At 48.7% G+C, this 17,963-nt stretch overlaps 1 protein-coding gene across 2 annotated transcripts; it reads right to left on the bottom strand.

Annotated features, from left to right (window-relative positions):
- Positions 1-1,001: 1,001 nt before the first annotated feature.
- Positions 1,002-16,707, bottom strand: BMP4 (bone morphogenetic protein 4). Of its 2 annotated transcripts, XM_064423111.1 has the most exons (4): positions 14,929-16,707; positions 7,055-7,249; positions 3,028-3,404; positions 1,002-2,066 (listed from the first exon to the last, which is right to left on the bottom strand). In XM_064423111.1, exons 3-4 carry the CDS (start codon positions 3,395-3,397, stop codon positions 1,225-1,227), a joined length of 1,212 nt encoding a protein of 403 aa, XP_064279181.1. In that variant the 5' UTR covers positions 3,398-3,404; positions 7,055-7,249; positions 14,929-16,707; the 3' UTR covers positions 1,002-1,224. The 2 variants fall into 2 exon arrangements, with proteins under 2 accessions (XP_064279181.1, XP_064279180.1); XM_064423110.1 differs by lacking the exons at positions 7,055-7,249; positions 14,929-16,707 and adding an exon at positions 3,913-4,070.
- Positions 16,708-17,963: the final 1,256 nt, after the last annotated feature.

Here is a 17,963-nt window from a genome sequence, read left to right as displayed (position 1 = left end):
GGGGAATTTTTCTTTCCAAGAGAACCACAGGGCCACGCTCTCCTCCCCCCCGCGGCTCCCATCTCCTCTCTCCACCTGCACTCTTCAGGGAGCCAAAGCTTTTGGCAAGCCTTCCGCTCCAGTTTTTATTGGTTTCAACTAAGCTGCCCCTCTCGGAGGGTTGGAAAGATTCAATCATTAAAGGAAAAGAAGAAAAAATAAAAAAGGAAGGAAAAGAGCATAGTACACCCTTCACCCTGCTGTCCCTTCCCCATTCCCACACCACCCACCCCAGGCACAGCTCCCTATTTCAGCTCCCTATTTTCCAAGCCAAACACAGCCTCTCCAATGCATTTGAGGCAGGGTTTTCAAGGCCCTGGACACCTCCAACTGTACCTGCTCGGCTCCAAGCACCTTCCTGCTCGGAAGCAATTTAGAAAGGACACAGCACAGGTAGCTATTAGCCAACACATATTTAACTGCTCCAGATATCTTTTTTTTTTTCTTTTTTTTTGGCATTGTAATGGAGTGATTTGATCTTCAAAGGACCTGTGGAAACCTTTGAAGCTTCCCAATCTCCAGTGGGGAGGGGAGGAAGGGGGGGAAATGTTAATAGTTTTAAAACCTGGGGAATCCTGAAGTCAGAGAGGGTATAAAACCCAGCAGGTTTAGCATAAAGCCCTCAGGTAAACCTTCACCTTCTTTTCAAATGCATTTTTGGTGGGTTGCTTTGGAAAGGCTTGGGCCAGGTTAGCAAGGTCGGCTCTATTCCCAGCGGCTCTTAAATCTCCAGGGACCCTCATCTCCCACGTGGCACAGCCCCAGCACCAGGAGATCCGCGGTACCTCGGCGAGAAATAGAAAAACTAAAATTTGCAAAGCCTTCAAGTGAAAAGAGGGTGGTGGGGGAAGGAGTGGAGAAGGAGAAGGGGGTAAGAAGATAAGGAGACAAAACAAACTCCCGGCTGCACTCCCAGCCAGCACAGCCTCAGCAGCACCCTGAGAGGCGAGACACAAAATGCATTTACCTTTAAAATAATGACTCATTTTATTTTTTCTTTTAATATGTAGTTATAAATATATTTTGTCAAAATATATGATCATTATTGTCAAAAACATTTGCACATAAAGTCATAAATAAGGTCAAGGTGAACGTTTAGTTTAGAGAAGAGTCCAGCTATAGCAAGCAGTTCTGGGGTGGGACGGGAGGGAGAGAGAAAGGGAGGAGAGGGCGGCGGGGAAGGGATCAGCGGCACCCGCACCCCTCCACCACCATCTCCTGGTAGTTTTTCAGGACCACCTTGTCATACTCATCCAGGTAGAGCATGGAGATGGCGCTGAGCTCCGTGGGCACGCAGCAGGCCTTGGGAATGCTGGAGTTCACGGAGTTCACCAGCGTCTGCACGATGGCGTGGTTCGTGGAGTTGAGGTGGTCGGCCAGGGGGAAGGGGCAGTCCCCGTGGCAGTAAAACGCCTGGTAGCCCGGCGGTGCCACGATCCAGTCGTTCCAGCCCACGTCGCTGAAATCCACATAGAGGGCATGGCGGCGGCAGTTTTTTTTGTTCTTGCGGGAACGCTGGTGCTTGGGGCTCCGGCGGGCCCTGCGGGTCAGAGCGTGGCCTCGCCCGTCGTGCCCAAAAGTGACCAGGAGCGGCCTGAGCTGCGCCCAGTCCCCACGCCCTTGAGGTAAAGATCGGCTAATCCTGACGTGTTTGCCCTGATGAGTCTGTGCGTGGTGGAGGTGGGTGACCTCGATCACCAGCCCGTGGTTCGGCTGCTTGTCCTTGGTCCACCGGATCACGGCCGGGCTCACATCAAAGCTCTCCCAGCGCGTCACGTTGTGGTGCACCAGCCGCGTGTCCAGCAGGCGCGTAATGGCCTGGGCGCGCTCCGACAGCGGCTTCATCACTTCGTAAATGTTTATCCGGTGGAAGCCCCTCTCCCACGCCGCGCTCGGCTCCTCCACCTGCTCCCGGTACAGCCGCAGCTCCGCCGAGGAGATCACCTCGTTTTCCGGCACGCTGCTGAGGTTGAAGACGAAGCGGATCCGGGGCGCCTCGCTGGGACCCGGGACGCTCTCCAGGTGCTCTGCAGGAGGGCAGGGAGGGGGGGGAAGAGGTAAGACAAGCAAACAAGAGCACGTCAGCCTCGGGGCACACGGCCCCGGCCCAGCCACGGCTCGCACCCACGCTTCACCTGCCCGGCAGCCTCGGCTCCTCTCCGCTCCCCCACGCATCCCTGCCGGCCGCACCGGGAGCGGCTCCTGCCCCGGCACCGCTGGCTCACCCGCGCCGCCAGCACTCCACCCCTTCCCATCTCGCCTCCCCCGTTCAGGGGGGCTTTTTCCCTTCAGCTTTTCCTCCCCCGGTCTCTCCAAAATCATCTCCCCGGCGAGATGCGGCGCCACGGAGCACAGAGGTGCCTTGTTACGGGGGGCAGGGGGAGAAAGAGAGGCAAATTCCAACGCAGTAATGATGCGGCTGGATTAATAATTCAGATTTACTTTGGAAAAGAAACATCCGCTAGGAAACATTTGGATCAGATTACAAGGGTCTATTGAATAAACCTTATAAACACACAGCTGTAAGTATTAAATTCGAGTCGGGGTTTGGGGGGATTTTTTTTCTTTTTTCTTTTTTTTTTTCTTAAGAGTAAAAGCAGGCAGCAATTGCTTTGATAGTTCAAAAGAAACACTCCAGGGGCGAGATCCCGCCCTCGCTTTACTCCCGCATCCGATCCAGAGCCATTAAATCCACGCGAGCCCAGGCAGTGACCCCGAGGCAGAGGCAGCGAAGGAAACTCGCTGTTGTCAACAGAAGCAAAAGCACTTCAAAATATGGTCAAGCTCGGGTTAAGCACAGGATGCTGGAAAAAACAGCGAGCAGCACGCCTGTCACCCACACACGGCAGGCTGGGGTGGGGGGGTGGTTTTCCTCCCATAAATTTAGGGCCGGGCACGTCCTGCTTCTAAAGGCATTTGTGAGCTTCCAAACGCAAGGAAATCCCGATCGCTACCGGGGCTGGGAATTTACCGCCTCCCATCACTGACCTTCATGGTGGAAACTCCTCACGGTGTTTGCCCGGCTGGTCGATCGCTCAGGGTACTGCAGGCTAATTTCCTGGAGGCTTTCCTCCTCTTCTCCGGACTGGAGTCGATAGAGATCCAGCATGTAACTAGGAATGACGGCTGACTTGCTGGGCTGAGGCCGCCTTCGGAGCCCAAACATCTGCAGCAGAGTTGTTTCGAAACCCCGCAAGAGTTCATGGCTTTGGGCAGAGCGGCGTCCGGATCCGGCTTGTCCCTGTAGCTCTGCCACTTTCTTCCTGCCGGTCTCAGGGATTAGGCTAGCATGGTTAGTACCTCCTAGAAGGACTTGGCATAGTAGGATGACCATCAGCATTCGGTTACCAGGAATCATGGTGTCTCTGGGGTGTAAAAAATACGACAACAAACAAGAAGGAAAGTCAGGATGAGAAGCGAAACCCCCCTCCTCTTCCGAATAAACTTAAAAATAATAATAATAGCAGTAATAATAGCAATAATAAATGGCAAAAGGACACGGCGAGCAGCCCCCATTGGAGCGGCGGCCGGCGCGCCCCGGCGGGCAGGGACGGGCCGCCGTGGCCGGGCTGTCCGCAGCCCCGCAGCCCCCTCGGGCAGGCGGGTTCCCGGCGCATCCCGGCCCCGCTGCCCCGCCGGGACGGGAGCGGGAGCGGCGGCGGCGGAGCCCGGCGGGGAAGGACGGGGCGCGCGGCTCTGCCCGCTCGGCAGCGGCCGGACCCCGGGAGGGGACACCGGGATGAGAACAACAAAAAGTTTTTCCTTAGGAAAAAACCCAAAAAAATTAAAAAAAAAAATTAAAAAAAGAATAAAGCCTTGCGATGAAAACAAAAAGCGAGGAGCGAGGCGGAGGAAGAAGAGGGCTGTACTCACTGACAGCAAGCAAGGCATATCAGCACAGTCCATGATTCTGGAGAGCCAGCCCGGACCCAGCGCGCCGAAAGCCCCGGGGCAGCGGCTGCCGAGCGCCTCCCGCGATCGCCGCCCGGCGCAGTGCGGCCGCCGCCGCCGCCGGCCCCGGTTTTCTGCCGGCCCCGCAGTCACGTGGAGCCGCTCTCGCCGCCAGCCCGGCCCGGCCCGGCCCGGCCCGCCGCCCCCGGCCCGCCCCCGGCCCGGCCCGGCCCCGCGGGGGACGGCCCTGCCCGCTCCGCCGCCCGCGCCGGCCCCGGGCCGCGGGGGGAGCGCGGGGACCCCCGGCGGAGCGGCCGCGCTCGGAGCCCCGGGGCGCGGGACGGGGCGGGCGCGGCGCCCCCGCGATCCCCGCGCCGCTCAGGTGCATCCCCGGGGACCCTCCCGCCCCGCCCTGCCCTGGCCCCGCATGGCCGGGGCGGGGTCCTCGGGGAGGTCGGGGCACGGCGGGGAGCGGGCTGGGGAGGGAGATTCGGGAAGGGAAACTCGGGAGACTCTGGTCGGCTGTCCCCCGACGAGAAGGGAGGGAGAGCTTGGCAACCAGAAGCTGCGCGGGTTTCTCCTGTGCTCCCACCACCCGCCAGCCCCGACGGTCCCCTCCCGGGGGTTGGCAGCTCGTTGCCACACCGGGGGTTATCCCCAGTGCCTGCCCTGGACTCCCTCTCCTCCTCCAGCTTTTCTCATCCTTCTCCCTGGCTGCCTGAACAGCCCTTTCCCCCTTCCCTCCAGGCGGAGTTCCGGACCCCACCGAGGTGTGCAGCAGGCACCTTCCCAGCCCGCCCGGGCTGTGTACGGCCACAGAGAGCTACGGACAGGGATCTCCGGGAGGAAGGATGCTCCCTGCCCCGCAGTTCAACCCCATAATTGCTCTGGGCCAGCTTTGGGCTGAGGATAAGAACCAGACTTCCCAGGGCTTGAGGCTGCTCCCAGGAGGGGATTTGGGGCAAACTGGTTTACCATTAGCACACATTAATTGGACTCAACACATTCAGGCACAGGGTGGTATTCTTGGGGCTGTCCTGTGCAGGGTCAGGATTTGGATTCGGTGATCCTTGTGGATCCCTTCCAGCTCAGGATATTCTGTGATTCTCTGACCTACTGGGGGTGATGTATGAACACAGTGTGGAGAAGGCAGCTCTGGGGAAAGACCCTCTGAAGGAAGTGTGACAGATGCACCATCCTTTGGACACACAGAGTGGACTGAGCAACCCCATGGCAAATCAAGCCAGCTCCACCAGGGCATTAAAATCTGTCCCTTTGCCCTGCTGGGGTATCCCTTTGTGTTGGGCAAACCATCACCCACAGTGGGAACACAGTTAATTTATGAGACCAAAAGATGTGGTCATGGAGTGGCCATGGGAACTCCTAAGCTCATCAATTAACCACAACCAAAAACCAGCTCAGAAACGATGACTGTGGCCACAAACCACGGGGCTGCTGTGCCTGAGTGCAGCAAAACCCACACCAGTGCCTTGGTGTCCTCCCAGCACTGCCCCAGAGCTCACACACCATCACAGATGCCTTCTTTTCATATTTCACTTTTTTTTTTTTAGCTCAGACCTGACCCATGCATTAGAAAAGCCCGGGGATGTCACCGAAAGGACACGCACAGATAAAAGGCAGTGCTGACACTGTAATATCTCTGAGTTATTCCTATACCACTCCGAGTTTAAAAGAAACATCTGTTAGCAAGGTATTTGGACTATGAATCCATCAAAATTTGTGAAATATTGCTATCACCATTTCAAATGTATCACACTGTGTGTTATTCTTAACAAGGAAAAACAATTTTGGGAGTAGCTGCTGTGCAACTTTTTTAAGTTAAATAACATTTTCATTGAAAATACTCCAGTCTATAAACAAAGTTTACATGAGGGCCTGTATAGTGCTGTTCCTAAAGCACACCTCTGGACTGGGAAAAGCAACCAGCTCCCTCTTTGTGGGGTACGTTCCTCTCTTTGTCTGAAGACCTCACTTGGGTTTTGTAAGGATCAGAGAGTGGCCGCGCTGGAAATGTTTGTCCCAGAGGAATTCCGTCTCATGGCATCCAGCGCCCGCTCTCCTAAGCCATCCTGCTAAGCTGAGATCCCAAAAATTGCTTATGTAACACTGGTTAACCGTGCCCCTGTGCGAGGAGGTGGCCAGCTGGGGCCAGAGAGCCAGGGCAGAGCAGTGTGGTTTGGGGTCTCGTAGGAGGCAAGAGCGTATTTGAGTAGCTCCCTGGTTACTAAGAAGTGTTAGTCATGGGGAAAGCTGTAGTATTTATTCCGTAAAATGTAAATACATAACCCAAACCACAAAGGAATAACCATGGATGGAAATAGTGTAGCGTTTACTGAAGGAGCTGGGCTGCCTTTCTACAGAAGCTGTATTTCCTTGGCCCCATAGAGCGTAATTCACCTTGAACGGAGCTTCTGCTCCAGCCCGTGGAGTTACACATCGGCTGAACTCGGGCCAGGCACACTAAACAACCCAGTGTGTTATATATTCCAACCAAAAAAGCGATGCCAAAACGGAGCTAAAAATACAAATGTGGAAGGTTTGAAAAGCAAACACTGCTTAATTCAGCGGTGGATGCAACATTAAAGATCCAGCACATCAAAACCAGAGAATGTTGTGTCTGCACTCAACGCAAGGCTCAGCTCCCCTGATCACACCTTACATGGGTGATGGGGGATCCATGGTGGTCTTGCCTGTGACCTATTCCCAGTCTAAGGGATCTGCTGCCAGGTTTTTTCCTCTCTGTCTTCTGTGAAAAACCTTATGGGAGTCTCTGCACCTGGGTGGCAAAACCATTGGTCTCCTCTGGAAGCAAAGCACCAGGGCGCTGGGGACGTCACCCTGCGAAGGCTGGCCAGACCAAGGGGTGATCCATCACGTGCAGACCTTGGCTGTGACTGCTGGTGGCAGTGAACAGCCCAGGAGCTGGCAGGTGTCCTGGAACCCCAGAGGCCAGCTCTGCTCGCAGGGGTCAACAGCTGAGGGGCAATTATTTGCTCCATTTTGTTTCAACCCGATAATTGTGGGTTTGCCCAGACACGTTTGTGATAAAATCCCAGCCACTCACGTCTGACCCATTTCCAGGTTTTGTGTGCTCAGGACCTACCAGCAAGCACTGCAGGTCGATGTTCAGCACCTCTAGAAATTAGGCCAGCTCTGTTTACAAGGGAAACTTCTCCTCTAATGGCAGCATTTCAGGAGATGCCTCTGGACTCAGACCTTCCCAAACCAGTTCTTGGATCCTGTGTTATTTTTAGAGCAGCTGCACCTTTTTGGGCTCTAAAGTCTGCAAACAACCCGCCTTGGGAAAAACAAAAAAGAAAGGGAAAAAAAAAAGAAAAAAGCAACAACAACAACAACAAAAATAACTTGCCTCACCAGATTTGTGCTTGAACAGAAACAAGCTTAAACCATAAATAAATAAATAAATGCCTATGTAAGAGACATTTTAATGACATGAGCTACAGGAGGAGATGCCCATAAGTGTGCTAAGATCAATTCCTTCCTACCCTTCCCTTTCAACTGCCTAAGCTTGTCAATTAAAACAAAGGGAACTGAGCAAACAACTCCAAGGGATTACGTTTTCCAAAGTAGCTCTTCACTAAAGAGCTGACCGGTAAAAACAAGTGCAGCTGCTTGAACGACGAAAGGAACATTTTTTACAACCACTCTGAGATTTTCATGATTTCTCTGAGTGCTTCAGAACTGGCCTGTTCTACCAGAATATTCTACCTCCTCCTGAATAAATAAATTCATACTTCTCCTAAAACACAGAACTGGGCCCAACTTGGACTTTATTTCTGCTTTACATTAAAAAGTCTCTGCTGAGGTGTCAGGACCACGTCTAGAACCACTCCTGAGCTAAGAGGAGAATCAGGTTCAGCACAGCTCTTTTATTTCAAACAGGTTTTTGGTTTTTTGGTTTTTTTTTTACAAATCCCTACAAAAACATTGTGTGGGAACATTAAAATAATGCAGTTCTAAAAAGGCAGTCTTCGGTAATCAGACACAAGGCAGTCGAAACAGTAGGATTGTCTGCTCTCTTCTATTTTTAAGTCTTGAAGGATGATTTTTATTGTTTTGAGAATGCTATTAAAAGGTTGGCTGTCCCACGCAGGGTGAATCTTAAGTTGCTGTTACTTGACTCATTCCCTTTGTCACTTTTCAGAGATGCCCAAGAGTGAGCAAGGCTGGAAAAGTTACCCCTTGCTTTTCATACTCTCTGCCTTCTGCCGTGAGAGTGTGAGGTCTCTGCTGCTAAATATTGTTCATTTAGAGATGCTGGGCCTCAAAAGTCGGAGGTCTGGGTCCTTTGGGCTGGACAGCAGGAAGAATTTCGTCACAGAAAGTGTGGTTAGGCATTGGAATGGGCTGCCCAGAAGGGGGAATGAAATCAGCATCCCTGGAGGTGTTCAGAAAACAGCTCAGTGCTCTGGTCTGCTTGGGAAGATGGTGAATGGCCAAAGGTTGGACCCAACGACCTTGGAGGTTTTTTCCAACCTTAATGTTTCTATGATTCCATGATTAGGGAAGTGCTTCAGCAACACAACTCATAAAATAAAGGGAGAGCCATTTTAATGGCCTGTTGTTAAAATTCCCCTGAGCTGTGTTAGAAACACATCTGTTGTAAAATCATCTCCACATCAATGGATTTCCTCGAGGGATGTGACAAGAAGAACACGCACTGATCTCATCCAGCTTTTGGAAAGAATAGCTGTCTTTAGCCCACATTTGCTTCTGCACTTTGTTGCTCCCCACTCCATCAAAGCCTCATCCCTGAGAAGCAAGGAGGACCTCCAGAAGATGAAGAACTCATTCCTCCTGCTCTGCAGTTGTGGCTGGTACGGACAAAGACCATCATTCCCCTAATGAGCACTGTCCAACCACGTGGCTACTTGAGATAAGCAGATTCCTTTTGGATCTGATGGCTTTTGGAGAACAGCACAGGGCTGGCAGCTCCCTGACCTTACAAACCACTCCATGTGTCTCTAGCTCTGAGATATGGCTTTGTCTGAGTTCTGCTGTTACTGATATTTCACTCTCCCTTGCTGCCATAATCTGCAATTCCACACAACCACGTAGCACCTCCGGGTGCCGACATTTGTCTTTGTCCTTCAATTGCAGCTTGAGATCTGCTGCCAGCAGAAGCTTTAATGATCTCAATCACTACTACAAGGTGTAAATAAGCAGAGCAGGATAACTGCTGCAGAAATAATTCACATGAGCTCTATTGGATTTTTAGCAATAGCAAAGGACTTTACTGGTGCTATAGCAAGTTCTGGAAATGTCAGCACATGGATGAATTTTGAGGTCATTAATGTGAACATCCTCACCTGAAAGCAGAGAGGGAGGATCCTGCCCAGGAGCCCTTCTTGGGAAACATGGGTATGCCCTGTGGCCTCCATCTCCAACAATAACAAACTGGTGGGGCTCGTTTGTACCAGTTGCCTGGTGACAAGGTTCATACTCACAATTAATCATCATTCTTAGAAAGTGCTCACTGAATAAACTTACACAGGGTGTGTGTGTGAGCAGAGCACGAGCTCCCACAGACACGTGACACTGAAAAGATGGTTTCTGGTGGAAGGGCTCCTGCTCATTCTGTCAGAGAATATCCTGAGTTGGAAGGGACTCACAAGGATCAGAGTCCAACTCCTGGCCCTGCACAGACACCCCAACAATCCCACCCTGTGCCTGAGAGCGTTGTCAAACCCTCCTGGAGCTCTGACAACCTCGGGGCTGTGCCCATTCCCTGGGGAGCCTGGGCAGTGCCAGCACCCTCTGAGTGAAGAACCTTTCCCTGATATCCAACCTAAACCTGACACAGCTGCAGTCCTTCCTGACAAACATTTCAGCAGGACCTACTCCAGCCTAGCATGGCAAGGCTCTCTGTTCTGTTATTGATCAAGCAAGGTAATGAGTGAGGTGTTAGATGGATTTATTTTCAATTAGAGACATTCTTACTTACTGTTACCTGTTCTGCTTCTTGGTGGGGCAGCAAAAAGACCATTTGTAAGCAGAATCAAGGCCCACCTTCTCTCCCAAACAGCCACGACCAAAAAATACTTGAGTGGGGGCACAGTTTGTGTCAACAGCAGTGAAACCTGATTTAATTTTTGGCTTTTTTCTGCATAACCAAGTATCTATTTTCCTCTTTCCTGCTTCCATCATGTACAGACACTGACTCAGCAGCCCAAAGGATGCCTTTAGCAACCTGGGAATTTCCAAGGCCATAGATTTGGTGCAGAGCTGCAAGTACTGGGATGCCTAAAGGAAGGTTGTCCTAGTGATGAAGGACCTGATTTGGACTTCAGAAGGTCTAGGTTCAGCTTTGTACTTCTGTGGCAGTGATTGAATCATCAGGAACCTACTTTATCCAAGCGGTTAAGAGTATATTAAACAGAGTAATTAGAAAACATGGGGAAAGGAGGCAATTAGAATTAAAAGCAGGTCAGAGCCTCCTTTCTGGAAGAACAAGAGCAGTTTGTACCATTGTCAGAAATAAATAAAAAATAAATATTACTTCTGAACAGGTCCTAGAATTTCAACCCAACAAACAAAAGTCTTTCAGATCCTTTCAGTGGGACTCCAAGCCCTGGGAAAATACTGGAGGAATAACAGGACATGGAGACTCTGTATGATCTCTGATTTACAGCACGTGAAACAAAAGTGGTGCTGCCCTGTCCAACACTGGAGAGACACCTGGTGATTCACCTGTCACCCATGGCAGAAGAAGAGGAGGAAGAAGAAGAAGGATGAGAAGAAAAAGAAGAAGGAGGAGAAGAATAGGAGGAAGAAGGGAAGAAGAAGCAAAACTGACTATGCCTGGAAATGAGAGATTAAACACATTGTAGTCAGAAGTGGGTTTTCAGCTTTTTCCAGAAATATTCATCAGGGCTTTACATTACTGGCTGGCAGCCACAAGGGCTGCAAACTGAAGGGAGGCCAATTTCTTGACCTGCAGGTTTCAATGCAAAGACAGTCTGTCCTCTCTGATACCTTATCCAAACGATGTGGGCAAACCAGCGTCGTACGTGCGTTCCGTGCGTGTCCCATCCCACAGGCAAACCAGCCTTTCTATTTCCTAAAATACCAGCCACCAAATAGCTGACAGAGGGATAAAACCGAGGAACTGGCTAAAAAAAAAATAAAAAGAGAAGAGGGACTTTTAGAAATGGAATATCTAAAAGTCAGTTTGAAGAAGGAAAAAGGGAAATGGCAAAATAGGAATTAGTCTGGAGACATCTCATAGCTCTTTCTTGCATATGAAGGACCTTGGAAGTGAGGGGGTGCTCATCTCCACAGAGGCCCACCTGGGCTGAGGGTTTACAGAGCCAGAGCCCAGAGGATCAGCAGGAAGACAGAACAAGAGAGAAAACCGATATGGGAAAGAAGTGAAAACCAAGAAGGCAAATTCAGTCTGGGCAAAGGGCCAAGGCAAGGCCAAGTGCAATTCTAGAAAATAGGACTGGAGCCAGAGGCACCAAGGTGTTATGACAGGCCTGCACTGGTCTACAGTGACAGCCCAGAATGATGCACCTGCCAGGAGCACAGCATCCCCCAGACATGAAGAGAAATAGGCTTAAAAGTAGATTTTTGAATGTAAGTCTCAGGATGGAGGGTCTGGACCAGCAGTTTCTACTTGCGCAGGATCTGGAGTTAGCATAAGGCTGGTATCTCCCTGTACCAGCCCTCTGGGCACACTGGAGTTACTCTTTGAGTCAGGGAAAGCAGAACTAAGTTAGAACAGTTTCCCTGAGGACCTGTTTGTTCCCCTGGTTTCACCCTGCATTCCTGCTTGTTCCACCTCTGTCCTGCTGACTCTGCTGCCTTTTCCCACCCTCTGTACACATACCTGATAGAGCAGCAAACCTCAGAACCAGGTATTGTGTGCAGCACCACACCCCAGTTCGAAGAAATATTGCAAAAAGCAAATGTGGAACGTCATTTGTAAAACTGGCATCAGCTCACAAATGTTCCTCTCAAAGACCCAACACCGAGGTTACTCCATGGCTGCCAAAAAGTCACCTGGCCTGTCTCCAGAGGCCTCAGCAAATCACTTTATCTCTCATCAGTTTCCCTACATAGCTCCTAGGTACAAAGTGGGGCAGGAATGCTGATGCCCAGGCTGAGGAGAAGCTGAGTGGTGTTGGGGCTTCAGGGATTGCAGAATAAAAATGAAGTGGATTAAGACAGATGTTTGAAGAGCAGAGGATAAAATGAGAAGGTCAAAGAGGACTCAGAGTCCACGAGTATTGACTTGAGTGAGGAATAGTGGAGACAATCCATAGACCCAAAGCACAAAATAGCAAGGTGGGATCAACAGAATCTCTCTCAGAGTGGTGCCACAAGGAGAGTTTGCAAATCTGTTGTGTGATTTGTTTCCCTTTCCTGGGACCACTGGCTGCCCCCAGAACAGGCACCATTCCTTTTTCACAAATTCTCCAACTGATAAAGCACCAGGAGCCCAGGATGAGCCCACCACAGGAGGTGCCTTGACATGGATGGCACAACTGGATCACTTCCATAGTTTTTTCTGATGGAGGAGAGGGACTGGAAGCAGATTCCTGAATAAATCTATGGGGTTGAGAATGGCTACGACCTGGGGGCTGAGCAAGAGTCACCAGAACTTTGGAGACCAAGCACAGTACCTATGCTTGCAGAAGTGCACTGCTCCAGTGTCTCAGAATAACTCCCAATCCACTCTCAACCCTTTCCAGAATGCAGGGAATTTACCTCACCCAGCATCATCCCTTCCCTTTCCACACAGGATCACCCTTGCCCTGCTGGGCAAAAACTTCTTTCACCCAAATCAGCAAAACTCAAAGTCCAGTCTGAAAAAAACCAAAATTCTCAAACCCAAAAAGAAACCTAAAAACACATCAGTGTACAAAAGGCATTTTTAAAACAAAAACTAATGAAAGGCTGGGCTCTGTTCTGTTGCTTGAGGCACATGAATGCTCTGTTCATACATTTCAAACTCTTCCCAGCAACAGAGCTCCCAAAGCACTCTGTGTCAGTGGGGTGAGCAGCTCCATGTCTCCCGTGGCAGAGGGCACACACAGTGATCTGGCTCGCGTTACTGAGCAGGATCAGATGATAGATGGAGATCCACGATGCTGAGCAGCAGCTCACAGGTCAAAGTCTTTCCCTTCTGTCTGAAAATCCTCCTGCACCTTTCTTTTCCAAAGTAGAAGCCTCTCATTCTCCAAAGGTTTTTGTTGCTACCAAGCTTTATGTGCTTACACATCCCTGCTAGAGCAAGATTTCAGCACAAGAGAATTTCAGCTCACTTATGTGAGCTACAACAAGTATGTTGTAGCTCACATAATTTTTTTTGTTATAATAAAATCTTTTGTAAAATTGTTCATTCTACTGCCCTATGAGAGATGAATTGTAAATCCAGACAAAAAAAAAAAAAAACTACCCCACATCCCTGGATCTTAGAAAATGTAGATTTGTCACCTTTCAGTCTCTTTGTATGCTGTTAAGATTTTCTCCGTGTAATTTTATGCTGCTCAGGCACCTAACGACCTAAGTGGTCCCAGGAGAGAGGAATTGACATCCTCTAAATAAAAGAAATAAAAATTACAATTTAAAAAAAGGTGAAAAAAAAGGTGTTTATTTGCAATTTACCTTACCTGAATTTTTTAAAGTGTTATCAGAATGCAAGCACCTACTTTCTTCTCTTCATTTTCACAAGATATCCAAGACTGGCTTGAATTGAGAATGTCTAAAGCCTCAGGCATGATCCTGGGTGTTCTCAAGACTTAAATGTCACTGCTTAAAGAGTTAAAGATCTAGATGGCTGCACTAAGAGGATGATAAACTAATCACTCACTCACTGCTGGTGAGCCTGGTGTCATTTACTGAAACATGGAATGCATTTAACAATGTAAGAGAAACTCCATGCAGTCCAAAAGCCAAAGATTATTGTTAGATTGTCAGGGTTTACTTTGGAGAAAGTCCTCAGTCTAATTACCTACGTTTAAGCAACAGAAGTATTTTTGCCCTCGTTGAAGAAGTTCACATTTTCCTATCAAGCCAATGAGTGGTTTGGTTTTTTTTTAATGCTACTAAGGATTGCAGATTCTGTTCAGAGGGCTATAAAAATTGAAGACAGGGACTAGGTAGAAGAAATAATTCTTCCAGGGAACAAATAAAAAATGTTTCCTATCATTATAACCACGAGAAAAGTAGAAATAATAATTAGACTACTAGTATTGAACATTCACTTATTGATTTGTGTCTTCCAGTTCTGTGAAATGACTGGAAAGAAAAGGACAGCTCTCTGCACTCAGCAGAAATGCATATTTAAAAGCCACACTCTTTTTTAGTGCTACTGGAAAAAAAATGCTTGAAATCTTTTTCACTGCAATCTCTGATCCTTGGAGGAGGAGAAAGAGCAGGTCCAACATTTTGGTGTTGCATTTTTGCACTGGAATTTGGTGCATATTGGCAGTTTTTCTTAAAACAAAATCTCAGTTAAGGATCAAAATAGCGAACATGAATAAAACATCAAAGAGATTTTGTGGGGCTCACCCAGTGGGCATCCAAACTGCAAATATCACTTTATTCTCTTTTACTCTATTAAACTTTGAACTGAACAACTCCCTTGCGTGAGCAGTTGGTGCAGGACCCTTTCCCAGCACACCAAATCCCAGAGCTACTCCCAGTGGATGCCACCAGAAGCTTTTTGTTGATGGGACAGCAAGGCCTGGCGTGACAGAGCCAAATGAAGGTGTGACCATAACTCATGGTGGTGGATCAGTGTCACTTTGACCTGGCAGAGACAGGCAAAAACAGGCAGTGCAGTGACATCAGCACGTGCTGGCAGCCAAACCACCCTCCTGAGACTCTGGCTGGGTGCTCTGATGTGGCCGTGGCACATCCCTGCACAGCAGTGTCAGTCTGACCTGGCAAACACAGGTAATAAAAGCAGAGGCAGCAACAGCAGCTCAGCAAGGGTTAACTGCTTACCTGTTCTGCAGAGACTCGAGGTGGGCTCTCTGCTCCCCAGCTCGGACAAAGCTTGTCCCATGGCTCTGCTGCTGTGACCCAAATGACTTCTGAGGAGGAGAAGGAGGAGGCAGGAACACCTTCTAATGACACCTGCCTTCATAACAAGCCTGGCAAGACAGCACATGATCATTTTCCCTGCTGGGTGATGGCTGGTGGCTCAGGCAGTTCTGCTGACCTTGGTTAGGGCAGTCTCTGAAGAAGTAAGCAAAGCTCCAGCCTCAACCAAAGGACAAAAATTCAGCTGTATGGGTGGAAATTCAACTGATCAAGCAGAGACATCTCCAGCATCATCCTGAAGTGAACCTCAAAACTAGATCAGACTGTTCCCAAGCAGTGGCTATTTCCCTGCACACCTAAAAGGAGAATCCAAATGAGTAAGTCAGGTGTTGCTGTGCACACTGCAGAGATCTAAAGGCAGCAAAGAGAAATGCTATTCAAAGGAACCTGCTCTTCCTGTTGTGTAAACCTCTCCCTCCACAAAGATGCAACATTTTCCCTAGGAACTGTGTGACAACACTTGCCTCACTGCACTGCGTGAAAGACAGAGCAAACACTTTGAGATCAGTGGGACCAAGACATGTTTTTCTTACAAGGGCATGAAGTGACAGGACAAGGGGAATGGCTTTAAACTGACAGAAGGCAGGGTCAGATTAGAGATTAGTAAGAAATTCTTCCCTGTGAGGGTGGGGAGGCCCAGAGAAGCTGTGGCTGCCCCATCCCTGGAAGTGTTCCAGGCCAGGTTGGACAGAGCTTGGGGCAACCTGGGATAGTGGAAAATGTCCCTGTCCGTGGCAGGGGGTAGAACAAGATGGTCTTTAATGTCCCTTCCAACCCAAACCAGTCTAGGATTCTATAATAAGAACTGGAGAACTTTTGAAATACACTCACAGCTCCACAGACCACAATTGCTACTGCAGCACAAACTGTTTCTATTTCATCTGTATGTGCATGATTTCAGGACTTGAAAAACTGCTGCCCTTGTACTTCTCAGCAGCTAATAAAAACCCTTGTTAGCAACATCTGGATACAAGATAAGGGAACCTTGCAAGGAAACATGAGGCATTCAACAGGTTTCTGCAGTGGGTTCTTCATCGATCCTCTGAGGACTCTGCTCCAAAGTCCGCTGAGGTGTTGGGGTGTTTTTCCATTGACTTCACTGGGCTCCAAACCAAGACCTAAAGCCTCCCTGCTGTGTCTTGGACATTTATTTGTGTTTGATCTGTAATAAGATCTTTCATTTCTCTTATATCTGTAAAAACAAATAAAGCCAGAGCACAAGAAAGCAACTAAACACATGCTTAGCTTTAAGCATATCCCTAAACCCACTCACTTAAAGTCCTTAATTCTATGGACTCCTGGGAAAGAAAAGCACATGCTTAAAGTTAAACACGTGCTTGAGGTCTTTGCTAATTAGTGATGGCCTTGTGTCTTACAGGGCCCTAAACACTTCTTAGAGCATCTGGGGTTTTAGGGCCCATATGGGAGAAATTACATGGAGACCATCTCAAAAATGCAACTTTTGGTATTGTATCTGATGCTGGAAGCCTGTCTTTAGTGCATTTCAAACTGATTCTGTTACAACACCATTTATAACTAGTTGAGGGAAGAGTTTCTTCGATACTTGTAAAAATAAGAATATCTAAAACCAGAACCTTTCCCTGGCTAATACTACAATACCATCCCATCAGGATGATCAGTCTAATCAAACTAAAACTCCTTTTTGGAATGGATCTGCTTACTGGCATCTCAAGACCAAAACTGTCTCACTTCAGCCAAAGTTTTGTCCCTGACATCCTTCACTTGGCTCAGAAAACGAGTCTGGCTCTGGAAGACAAGCCAGCCTTTACCTTTGGGTCAGGCAGCAAATGGAAGAACATTCCCAATAAACCGCACCGAGCAGAAAGGATTTTTCCTCACTGCACCATGTTTATTTTGGACCTCTGCTGAAGTGTTAGAACTCTCAGCTATCTTGATCAGACAAGGCCTGAAATGTAACATGTCTGACGGGTCAAATCAGTGTTGTTCCCAGTGAGAGAACACTGGGGAAGTTTCTTCACAAAACACATGCTAGCTAGCAGGAAACCTGTCACCTTCTCAGCATCTCCTCCACCAGGACTAAAACTTCTCTTTCTGTGGCTCCTGCACTCTGTCTCTTATATCTTCCTGAACTCTTTTTCAAGGTGCATCAGTGCGCTCAGCTTCAGATGCTCTTGGACTTTCAGCTCTAAAATTTTATGGAGTCCCCTGTTTATGGAGTCATTGTGAGCACACAACATTTCTCTCAAGTGCCAAAGCACACAGCCTGGTGTTCCCGCTGGCTTTCCTACTGATCCAGGAAAGCCAGGTGATATCTGAACCCAGAATAAAGCCTTCAGAGCAACATTTTTTTTTTTAAGAAAAGTGATTGTTTGAATGCTTTACATCACATGGTTGCTGTGTCTTTGATCTGAAACTAGATTTACCACAACTTCACACTTACCTCTGAGGAACAGGGAAGTTGTGAGTCAAAGCATCAACCATCAGAACCACCACAAGCAAAAATCTGCTGCAGGCTGTACTTGCCTAGAAGTACCAGCAGCACAGTCCTCCCCAATCCCAGGTCTAGTTAAACACCCAAAATAACCTCAGCTTAGCCCTTGATGTTTTAAGGATGGAAAGGAGGATAAACACAAGGAGCTTCTCCTGGATCCTTCTGCAGCCTAAGTTTTTAAGTCAGTGATCTCCTAAACTCCCTGATTCTTTAGCGCTCAAGATTCAGCTTATAGAGACTGTAGAGAATAGATGAAACTTTTGTAGGAGGTATCACATCCACTTTCTCTCAACCTCAAAACAGTAAATGCAAAAGGCCCAGGATGCCCATCTAATGGTAATGTCTTGGATAGTTTTTGCAGCTGAAGCACTTGACCTGGTATTTCCAATGTTCTCTGAGCAGACCATGTAATAAAGGAGAATTTACAACCAAAAACTCATCAGCATCTTCTTTGCTGAGTCTC

Source organism: Passer domesticus, chromosome 6, assembly GCF_036417665.1.
Source record: "Passer domesticus isolate bPasDom1 chromosome 6, bPasDom1.hap1, whole genome shotgun sequence".
In the NCBI taxonomy this organism is placed as follows: Eukaryota; Metazoa; Chordata; class Aves; order Passeriformes; family Passeridae; genus Passer; species Passer domesticus.
This window is presented reverse-complemented; position numbering and strand designations above follow the sequence as displayed.